General features: G+C 44.8%; 1 protein-coding gene across 1 annotated transcript in view; it reads right to left on the reverse strand.

Moving 5' to 3' along the window:
- Positions 1-11,812, reverse strand: part of NSUN7 (NOP2/Sun RNA methyltransferase family member 7) — a 61,746-nt gene that overhangs the window by 41,278 nt on the left and 8,656 nt on the right. Inside the window, exon 3 of the mRNA XM_024211704.1 lies at positions 5,097-5,452. Within this exon, the coding sequence (XP_024067472.1) occupies positions 5,097-5,394 (298 nt within the window). The 5' untranslated portion in view covers positions 5,395-5,452. The remainder of the gene's footprint in view (positions 1-5,096; positions 5,453-11,812) is intronic.

The raw sequence follows: 11,812 nt of genomic DNA on the forward strand, positions 1-11,812 counted from the left end.
ACAAGTTCAAATGTGTCGCTACTGCAAGGTTGTTTGACATCACTAAGTGGCTTCAGACAGCTTTGCCCACTGTTGCACTTGCCCTCATCAGGAAAGCAAATGAAAGGACAAGAAAGCCCTGCCTCCTGCTGCTAGATCTAAGAACCTCACTTCACACTTGGAAAATTGCTGCACTTGCTAATTTACAATGAAGTAGACTGTTCAGTTCTGGCACCCTTACATTAAGTAATACTTTATTAAAGGATTCTGTTCATACTGTGCCATGATTCATTTATTCACTCTTAAATAACAGGTGCACAGTTGGAAGATTAAAAAGACCTCCTAATTTCTGCTGACACCCCACCGTTTTTCTTCTATGGAAGTATATTTTTGGGGTGGTGGCAAGGAGAGAAGAGGAAGAGAAGACATTCTCCAAGATAGTATTCTTAGCTAGTGAGAAGACTATCCAGTCTAGTTTGGAAGCATAAAATGATTCAGCTAAATTGCACTCTCAATATATAAGGGCATGCAGTGACAGATGTCTCAGGAGACAAGTACTCAAGATAATACATTTACCTTAAACATATCAAATAAAAAAAAAATATCCACCCAAATGCAACCTGTGTCTCGTAACCCACCATAACCAAAAAGTGAGGAGAATTACTGCTGGGGGATTAAATAATTAATGAGCCATGCATATTTTAATTTTTTTGTGCAGAAAAAAAGCTTCTGCCGAAAAATTGCTACAGTTCCATCTTTTGCCCACCAGAGGGCGCTGTGGCACTAGAACACAGCAGCCGCTCCCAGTCAACTAGGAAAGAGAAAGAGCCTGCCTTCTTCACAGGAGATGCAGGTCAGGAGATGGAGGCTCAGAAGGGCTAGTGGGGGAGGACAGACTGGTGCAGGGACTGAATGGGATTGGAGGCGCAGGGCCACAGGGGGAGGGAGGTGCATGGTCACATGGTGATGGGGGAGGGGGTGCAGAGCTACATAGGGATGGGGGTGGCTGAGTGGGGGCACAGAGACACATGGGGACACGGGGAGGGGTTGCAAGGCCACATGGTGATGGGGGTAGTGGGTGTCTGAATGGGGGTGGAGGGACACATGTGGAGAGGGGGTGCAAGGACACACGGGGATGCAGGAACACAAGGGAACAGGGGCAGATGTGCCTGACTGAATGGGAGAGGCTAGGGGTCAGCCAGGGTCTGCATGGGGGAAGCTCCCTAACAATCCCTCCCCGCCCCCCAAATAAATTTGTTCCATACTTTTCCCACCCATATCCAACAACCCTCCAAGTTCACACCCAGGCTCCTTCCCAGCCATTTACTTCCCTCTCCCTCAGCTCCTCCATTACCCCTAACTCCCCCAAGCCTTTGCACTGCTTCTAAGGGGTGCAGGAAATACGGTTCTGTATTGTAGTTTAAATGAATTATTACTCAGAGTTCTGTATTAATATGCATAGTTAGGAATCTATTTGTCAAAGAACATTTCCTGAATCTTTTTTGTTGTTTGTATTAGATATACTTGCTCACAGGTATTTTGAAATTAATGACCAAAAATAATTGAAACTGGTGTGATTATATTGTGTTATTTTGACAAATAAAATTGGAGAATTTTAAAATATTGTGCTCAGAATTTTTAAATTTTTGGTGCAGAATTCCCCCAGGAGTATAAGAATGGTTTAGAGCCACTGTTTGTTTTGATGAATACCCTTCCCTTGGTTTCAGTAGCAAAGGGACAAGGTGAGGTGTAATTATATTCCCATCTCATAGGTAATGCTGCGAGTCTGTCACAAAGGTCACAGATTCCGTGACTTTCCCTGACCTCCGTGACTTTTGCAGAGTCTGGTGCTGGCTCACGGTTTGGGTGTACAGGAGGGGGCTCAGGATTAGGGGCAGAGGTTGGGGGCTGCAGGGGGTGCTTACTTTGGGGTGGGGAGCTCCTGGTTCCCACTGGGATGGCCCCCCTGCAGCTCCTAGGTGGCTGAGGGGTCTTCATGCTGCCAGCGCCCGCAGTCCCCGCCCCCACAGCTCCCATTGGCGGTGGTTCCCGACCAATGGGAGCTGCGGCAGCTGGCGCTTGCGGCAGGAGCAGTGGAGTCCTGCCCTGGCCCCTGCCTCCGCCGCCTAGGAGCTGCAGGGAAGCAAAGCCAGGTAGGAAGCCCTGCCAGCCCCGCCAAACCCCCACACCCATACCAGCCGCTCACCATGGCAGGTAGGTCTCAAATTAATCTGTTTTATGATTTAAATATTAAGCACTTAAGTAAGTAAGTCATCAATCCTTTTGCTTTTGTTTGGCTTCTTCTTCAGGGCCAAAGGCATCTGGTGTCAGATTTGCTACTTTAATTTTTTGCGGTTTCAGTGAAAGGTTGGTGGCTAAGTCTCTTCCTTCCATGACTTAATCTGTTTGCTAGTCTCCTCCACTGAAATGACTGCAGTTCAGACCTCTGACTCACAAATTAGGACTAGCAGACATCTACTCATTGCAGAAAACAGCACACTATTTTTGGCTTGCATGCTGGTTTGGGCAGAAGTATTGTGCCCAACGCAGGCACAACATAGCTGAAAGCACTGCTATAGCACATGCACAAATGACTTCAGCTCCATCCTTTTAAAGGGCACTGCTTGTCTGGGCCAGCCAAGCTCTGCTAACCATGCCCACTCCATTAACACCCATGCAATGCAAATCTCAATTTAACCCTTGGTTATACATAAGGCAGTGAAGAACAATTCAGTTTTCTGAATTTTTCAGCGAGCAATTTCCATTGTTAATAATTGTTTGTTCCTATCTTGAGTGTGCTTAATTTCACATTTAGTGCACAAGACTTTTGAGAAGAAGATTGCCAGAAGATAGCCTTAAGATTTTCTCAACTATACTATATTTTGTGTTCACTGCATTTTCTGGTGCTCTGTTCCCCTCACCACTAAGAATTATTTTTGTTCCTACATTAGAAGCAACACTGTATCACCAAGAATAGAGAGTAACAGTTTCTTAGCCTTCTTTTAGATTCAGAGCTGGATGAAAGATGCCTATGCTACATCTTTCAGATGAAAAGGTCATAATAGCAGCAAGGAGAAGGAATGCACTTCTATTTCTTCTCCTCAAATTTCTATTGTTTAGCTACTATATCCTCTGAATTTTACCCAATGAAAGTTTCTTAGCATTTGGTCAGGAACAATTACTCTTTTTTATTTGATCCAGGGAAACCTGATGTCACCACATATTTTAGGTAGTCCCCATGGATACTAAATGGTTTCTCATTTTTTATACTGACTCACTTTTGTGATGCAGTCATACTGAACTAAATCCTGCAAAGTGCTGAGCCTGCCACCATCTACTGTTAAAATCCCACAAAAGATGCCAGTGCTCAGTGTCTCTCCCTCATGAGTCTATTTTTGGAGTGAGTACAGACACAAAATGTAACTCTTTGTCCTTGAAATGGCCAAAAGGTAGGTGTTTCAGTGGACTAGCATGACAAGATGGATCAGGTAATATCTTTTACTGGACCAACTTCTGTAGGTCATTTGTTCAGCCTCTAAAGTTTCTAAAGAGAAATGCCATGTTTGCCAGTTCAGCCACTGTTAATTTTTTCCTCTTTTCTACTCAGTTTTCTTTTGGAAAGATGTCTCTCTTTCTTGGAGTCTAATTATCTGGGACTTCTGCATTTTTGTTTTTTCAGTCACAAAAAAGGAGTGAAATTACATGTGAAAGTACAACTAGAGGACACAGCAGAAATGTCAGCTGTAAACTGGGAAGTTACTGCTACAAGCCAGCAAACACTGAACAAAACTAGTTGACACTATTTACAAGTGGCCAAACAATATGAATACCATTTTGGTGAGGATGCAGTGTTAATTTATTCTTAGTTTAAGAGACTGTCCATTTTATTTTATTTTCCCTCTTACTGACAGGGTGGTTTTGGAGGATTCCTCTAACGAAACATTCAAAGGTCTATTTTTCAGCCTCTATTTTTTAATGCACATTAATTTGATGTAGTGTATTTCAAACTGATAGTTTCTTTAAGCTATTGTCTGTTCTTGGGGGTTGGGTGGGGGGCTTGTTACCTTGCATATCTATGAGCATAAGGTAGCAAAACTAGCGAGATCTTGAGCAAGGAGCAGTAGCAATTGCTCAGTCAGGTGCCCCTCCCAGAGTCTTGCTGGTGGTCTACAGGTAATCTGGCACTAGTCTAGAGCAGTTCTTCACAGAGCTAGCCAATCAACCTGATATGACCCTGTCATCAAGATAAGGAATGTACCCTACTACACTGTTTGATAAGGTTTGGCATATAGTAGCCAGCTGTGTTCTCACAGGGCTAGGTAGGGAAGAAGGCAGTGTGGAGACAAAGGCTATCTGTGGTCCTGGCCTCCACTCAGTCCCCCCTTCATCCTAGCGCCGCATATTTTGAAGGTCAAATCTCATGCTACTCCCCAGGAGCCAAATCCCGCCCCTTCCTACCACATGGAAGAACCCATAAATCAACTTCTCAGTTCAAAATCAGTGGCCCTATTCCCATGAACGAATAACAGACGAGGGGAAGAATCAGATTCTTAATTTGGATGATTGATTGTTAATAATGGTCAATTTTGCATGTTCAGTTTGTAGGGGGAGTAAAATTTATTTATTTATTTATTTATTGCTGCAATGGACAGAATTCACACTTTTTCCTTTACAGGAAACTGGACCAAAAACTTAAATAATGAAAACTAAGTACTTTGTTTTACATTATCTTGCTTTGTAACAAGAATTTGTACAGTATTCACAAACAGTTTAACAGATTAAAAAAAAGGGTTTCCTCCAAAGCACTTGGACATGGCTGATCAAATATACACATTGGCGCTCTCATAAATACGGCTGCCCACCTTGCTTCCCAATACACTGTCTATGACCAGCCATCAATTTCAACAGTCCTGGGTTGCTAGTTAATTTAAAACTAATCTCCAAGTAAAGTAATCCCAGATTCACAGGCTAGCACCCTAGCTACTGAACCATCGTTCCTGCCCATCAATAAACGTGATCATACCGATATACATAACCTAAATACTTCATGTAGTTTTTGTATATTTTCTGCACTGCATCATTTCTGCTAGCGATATAGGGAAAGAGTTTCTACTTACATTTCAGAGCACTAAACGCCAGTTCATAGGATGAGCGCTGGGAACATTCATCTTTAAAATCTGGTAGGGATGGCACTAGTTCATTACCATACCTTACCAATATTTTATCCTGAGGCTTTTCATTACGAATGCCTTGAAAAATTTTAGCTGCATTTATGTATACAGAGTCTTGATAGCCATTGTTCTCAATCAGACTTGTTGTACTCTTTTCAACAGGCTCGCTCTCATCTGAAATTGCCATTTCCCTGAAATTTGAAATGTCACCTGACAACATCAAGTTACTTTTGGAACTTGGCATTCTTTCCCTGTTGCTTTGTCAGCACAATAAAATTTGACAAATCAGAATCCCACTGTCTCTGCAAAAACAAGAAAAATTTGTATTAAAATTCAGTTAAAAATCAGTTTTCAGTTTCATTAAAGTGTTTCTCTTCATTTTTATGGTTTTTAATGGAAATGCTTAAAATTTTCTGATCTAGGCGCCAATTCCGTGCTTAACTTTGACATATACTCAACTTTATCCAATGTGAAAGTCAAAATGTTATTTCATTATTTTAAAAAAATACAAGTTACTTTTATAAATATATAAATGCAGATGAATTACCTTATAATAACCATGGTTCTTTGAAATACGTTGTCCATGTGGATTCTGCCCTCATTCCTTGCTTCTACAGAGTCCTAATCCTGTGAAATTCTGTATTGGTGAAGGAATTGAGAGATGGCTGGGCCCGCTTCATCCTTCGCATCCTTGGAAAGGGGTGTGCAAGAACACTCAGGGAGTAGGTGTGGTCCCTATGGACACTGGTAGCTAAAACTGATCTTGTGCAGCTGTAGCTCATGCACACCCAAGATCTGTTTTAGTTAGCAGTTTCCATAGGGACCACACCTGCACGATAAGGATATGTCTACACAGCAATGTAAGCCCTGGCCTAACCCCGCTTGCATCCACACACCAATTGTGTTAACCTAGGGTTTGAATCTAGGGTCCCAAGACACTGCAGGGTCCAAACCCTTGTTAAGCTGGGACCTAGGATCTGAGCCCTATTGCTTTCCTGTGTGCACGCAGCCTGGCTTCACTCAGGTCCCAGAAGTTCTCCATATGTATTTCAGAGTTTCTGGGGGCAACTTCCTTAATCCTCCCTATGTTGACAATCTATGATACAGTCAATGGGAAGCTACACCTCCCCTTTGCAAATGGGAGCAGCTCATAGCATGCTTACAGACCCATGTTTAGCAGACAATCAGAGAGCCTGCAGGGTTTTCAATTGAGACTGATCAGAAGAAGCTTTTTGCAAAGATAGCTACTTCCTGGTCACAAGAGCGCAGCCAGATTTTAGTGCACGCTGCTTGGGTGCCCCTGCACACACAGGCCCAGGGAGGGGGCAGAAAGTGGAGCAGGGATTAAGTAACTGCCCTGCAGATATGGAGAGCAGCAGCGCTCCCAGCTCAGCACAGCTGGGGAAAGATGACCCCCAATACCCCAGCTTCTCCTCCTCCTTGCAGGGGCACTCCCGCCATCCCCACTCTGCTCATTGGCTCCCCCTACCCTCCCTAGGGCTGCATGCGCAGGGGGACCCAGGTAGCATGCACTGTCTGGGCAGCGAGTGGGAGCCAGCCCCAAAACCTCCATGCAGCCTCCTACAGCATTGGCTCCAGCTCCTCTTCACTGAGCACTGAGCTTGCCCAGAGCAGAGACCAAAGCGACAGGTGGGAGGCAACCCCCAACATCCTGGCAGCCGGGAGCCATTCTTCTCCCAGCTGTGCTGAGCCAGGAGCTCTGCCGCTTCCCCTCCCTAGAGGTCAACCGCTTGTTCTTGCTCCGTTTTCTGCCCCATGCTCCTGGAGCTCCCCACCCTTCCTGGGGCTGCATGTGCAGAGGCAGCCAGGCAGCGTGCACTGTGAGGGCAGTGAGTGGGAGCCAGCCTTCAAGCTTCCCCACAGTCTCTCAGGTATCCCTTATTCCTATACACAGTTGAGCTCAGAAGAAGCCCTATTCAATCACTTTAATAGAGAGAGATAGGCTGCTTTTCAGTTCATTTCTCTAGTCCAACAGTTATTCTTAGTCCTATTATTTGACTTCCTATAACACCTTTGAGGACTATCTTATATGTCTGAATTAAGTATTTTCAAGTTTACTGGGAGGGAAATGAATTTCTTTCACCAATAAAAGTCTCCTTGTACCATTAAGACTGAGGCTTATATTCCTGGACAAAAGCCACCTCTGTAGTTCCCCAACATGGTGTCTAGCAGTATTATCATTTGATATTTTGCTTAGGAAACTGGGTGGGCAGTAAAGTTTTCCCACAGTGCAACACATTCATAAGGTTAGAGTGTTGACACATGGCAGGAGAGGGAGAGGGGAAGAATACTAGCACTCTGGGATAGGGTTACTTTGACTCAGCTCCGTGCACTGCACTGTGGATAACAGAGCCCTAGGCTCAAGCACAAGTCAGAAAATCCTTAACCTAGGGTTAAAAGGCAGTGTAGACAATCAAGCCCACAGTTCCCTGACATGGGTATGCTGACTTGGGAAACACTAACCCAAGACTTACACTGCTGTATAGACATATCTTAGTGTCCTTGCACACCCCTATAGAACTGTAGAAGCAAGGAAGGAGGGCAGGTCATGGAATCCATGTGGACAACATATTTCAAAGAACCGCAGTTACTATAAGTAACTATTGTGTGAATGATCATCATCATGGATTCCACTCCTAGTGACTAAGGCCATGTCTACTCATACAGCACTGCACCACATCTGGGGAAGACACTATATGCCAACAGGAGAGAGCTCTCCCGTCAGCATAAAAAAATCCCACCTCCATGAACAGCAGAAGCTACGTCAGCAGGAGAAGAACACAAGTGCTTATGTTGGTGTAACAAGTGCTCATGTTGGTTATTCACACCCCCGAGACACACAAGTTATGCCAACATAGGCTGCAGTGTAGACACAGCCTAACAAGCAGCTTGGATGTGGGGTCTAAGAGTCCTATTTAAACAATGATTGTGGGACACCTCTACCAAACCAGATATCCAATCTGGACAGCTCTATTAAAAAGGTGTGGCCAGAGCTCCATGTGGATGCCCTACAGATTTCAGAAACAGGGGACAGTCTTCAACCAGGCAGAGAGGCTGCCTACCTTTAGTGGAATGAGTTCTAATGTGGCTAGTAAGATCTGACTTGGCTAATTCATAACACATTCTTACACATCTGGAGACTCATTTTGATAACCTCTGAGAATATTGCTTGACATGTCACCCTCTCTGCTTAGAGGTTTCTAATTTTTTTTTTCCTTTCTGTAAATGGAAAGATCATGCCCTTACTCAAGTGTGTGAAGCTTAGTTTTGCCGAAGGTTGAGTGTGACTTGGAAAAGAAAACTGAGGGTGAACCCATTGATTTAAATGAAAATCTGAAGAAAAAAAAAATCATAGCCAGGAACTTGGTGTGAGGCCTATCAGTCACCATCTCTTTATAGAACACCCTGTAAGGTCAACTAGGCCTAAGGGCTGGAATTTCCCATATCCTGTGAGCTGATGTTATAGCTACTAAAAAAGGCAGCCTTCATAGGCAAGTGGTAAAAAGAGTGGGTGTAAGGGCTCAGAAGGGGGTCTCATTAAACCAGCTAACACTATGTTGAGATACCAGGAAGAAAGGGAATCTCAGAATAAGGGAAAACATAAATGAGACCTTTGAGGAATTTAGCAACTATACAGTAGAAAAATATGGTATGACCAGACCCTCAATTGGAGAATTATGCACAGATATCGCTGGTAGGTGTATTCTTAGGGAACTGAAGGATAGTCCTGAATGTTTTAGGGTTAGCAGATAATTCAGAACAGCAGAAATGGGTTTTTCTAAGGGAGACAGGTGACACTGTGCCCAAATGGAAAATCTCTTCTATTTTGCTGTATAAGTTTCCAGAAAAACTTTTTAGATTATGTATCAAGATGTTCTTGATCTCAGCTGAACAGCTTCTTCCAGTGGCAGTTAACACATCTGATCGCATGGATGCTGGCTGAATAATGCTTGATCCAGGTGTAAGATCTGACCTTCGTTTTGTTAAGTCACATCTGGTAAAACAGGTTGGAAATAAAGCTGATAGCTTCACTAGGTCTGAGTACCAGAGCTGTCTGGGCCAGGCTGGGACTACCATGACCATGAAGGCTGAATCTTGACTGAGAGCCCTTGGTCATGGGTGGTGGGTATCATAGGCTGGGGGAGGCTGTGCCTCCCCAAACAGCCTGGTGTGGCCCCACCCACACTCCACCTCCAGGTCCCCTCCTGCAGTTCCCAGTGCTCTGCCCTGGCCAGCTGGGGCTGGAGCTGGCTGGCCTGCTGCATGGACTCGGGTGGCTGGCATTAGGGCCACACTGCCCACACAGCACTCGGACTGTGTCACCTGGCACACCAGGGCTGGGGGCCACAGTGGGGGTGCTCTGGGCTCCTGGAGGGAGTGGGAAAATAAGCGGGACGGGTGGGACCTTGGGCAGGAGAGAGGCCAGGGGCTAGCCTCATCCAATGGCCAGGTCACCAGGCACCCATGCCCTTGGTACTAACAGGAGTGGCAAGTAGGCACATGAGCCCCAGTCTGCATAAAATGAGGACAGCATCTGACAGGGTGCCTAAGCCCAAACTCCTCTCTGAAGCTAAACACAGGACATTTATTATCCTCAGCTGTGGAAAAAAAAGGATCTTCAAGACTGAGTCTTTCAGTGTCCACTCATATCTGTTAAGTTGACGGGAGAGAATTTTAAAACCCTGGAAGACACATAGTGACTAGCGTGATCTGATGACTGCACCAATCCTAGAGACAAACAGCTTCTCAGCACAGCAGTGATGACTATGCTCCTCTTTCTGTTGACATAATGCATAGCTGTGATGTTTTCTGCTGTCACTTGGATCACAGATCCCTGCAACAAGGGGAGGAATGCCATGCATGCTAGATGACATAGGGCTCAGCTATTTACGTGAAGTTGAGCTTGGGTGGGGAGGAAGAGTCAGAGACCTTGTGTTGGAAAATGGTAAAAAGTGCTTCTTCTCCTAAATGGGGAGCTGATCTTTACCAACATTTTGGTAGGAAGTGGTGCAGCAAAGAGGTACTCTGGTGAAAGAACACTTTCACATGGGTAACAATCTAACAGAGGAATTTCACGGGACCTTCACTTTCATGTCCACATGGTATTTCTTAGTAGATACAGTAACTCCCGCGCTTAACGTTGTAGTTATGTTCCTGAAAAATGCTACTTTAAGTGACACGATGTTAAGCTAATCCAATTACCCCATAAGAAGTAATGTAAATAGCGGGAGTTAGCTTCCAGGGAATTTTTTTAAGTTTTAAACAAACAATTTAATACAGTACATAGCAATGATGATTGTGAAGCTTGGTTGAGATGGTGGAGTCAGAGGGTGGGATATTTCCCAGGGAATGCCTTACTGCTAAATGATGAACTAGCACTTAGCTGAGCCCTCAAGGGTTAACACATTGTTGTTAATGTAGCCTCACACTCTACAAGGCAGCACGAATGGAGGGAGGAGAGACAGCATGGCAGTGGCTGCAAACATTCCCTGTGGAAACTGAATGTGATGATACACCCTCTCTCCCCCTGGCGCACGCGTGTGTGTGATATGCATATTTCCCCTTTAAGTACACTGCCTTTTTAAGTAGATCAGCAAGTTGAAACAGCAGCTGCTGCCAGCACGCTCCCTCCGTCCTAAGCCCTGTCCAGCCCACCCCACCAACTGCCCGGCAATTGATAGCCTGCTGGGCAACTTCCGCACAGGGAACTTAGGGGAGCTGATGTGGGGCTGGTCCACCCTGGTTCAAAGCCCACGCCAGCTAGCTCCAAGAGGCAGCTCTTTCTGCAAGCAGTGGACCAAGCAGGCGACTGCCAAACAATGTTATAAGGGAGCTGTGACAGCGTACCCCATAAGGCTTTATGGGTGGGTGTTTACAAATGTATGTATGATATAACTGAAATATGTTTTGTGCTGCCTGTGACATGGTCTACTATATCTATTAATCCTTTGTACATATATACCATTTTCTACTTGAGGTTAAGAATATGGGCTGTATGCTTGCTTGATTTCTAAGTAAGCTTGGTGAGGCATTTGGTCAGCTTCTTTAGGAAGGAATTTGCCAGGTTAAGTACCTGATCGGGAAACACTTGGGGAACAATGCATCTTGGAATGCTCCAATCCACATAAGAAGTCTTCCTGGAGACATGCAAGATACCATGTGGACAATGGCGTCGGCCTGTAAAGACTGAGTCATGCAGGGGCATGTGACTTGCCCAGGTGACTCCAAAACTCCATCTTGGAGCTGGACTTTGCATAGGAGGGAGGTCTCCTCCCACAAGAGAGAGTCTATTTAAACCTGGGGGAGACCCCTCCATTTTGTCTTCAGCTGGCTAAAGAAGGAGCCTCTCCACCCCCCCAGGATGCTCGAAGGAAACTGAAACAAAAGACAGTAACTACAGGGGTTGTGAGAGATTGCTGGACCCAGGCTAAAGGGAGATTAGCCTGTAAAAGGGAGCACTCTGGAACTGGTGAGGAACTTATCTGTATTTAGTTTGATTAGGCATAGATTTGCGCATTTTATTTTATTTTGCTTGTGACTTACTTTGTTCTGTCTGTTACTACTTTGAACCACTTAAATCCTACTGTCTGTATTTAATAAAATCACTTTTTATTTAGTAATTTACTCAGAGTATGTATTAA

This window comes from Terrapene carolina, unplaced genomic scaffold (assembly GCF_002925995.2).
Source record: "Terrapene carolina triunguis isolate 2854851 unplaced genomic scaffold, T_m_triunguis-2.0 Scaffold66, whole genome shotgun sequence".
In the NCBI taxonomy this organism is placed as follows: Eukaryota; Metazoa; Chordata; order Testudines; family Emydidae; genus Terrapene; species Terrapene triunguis.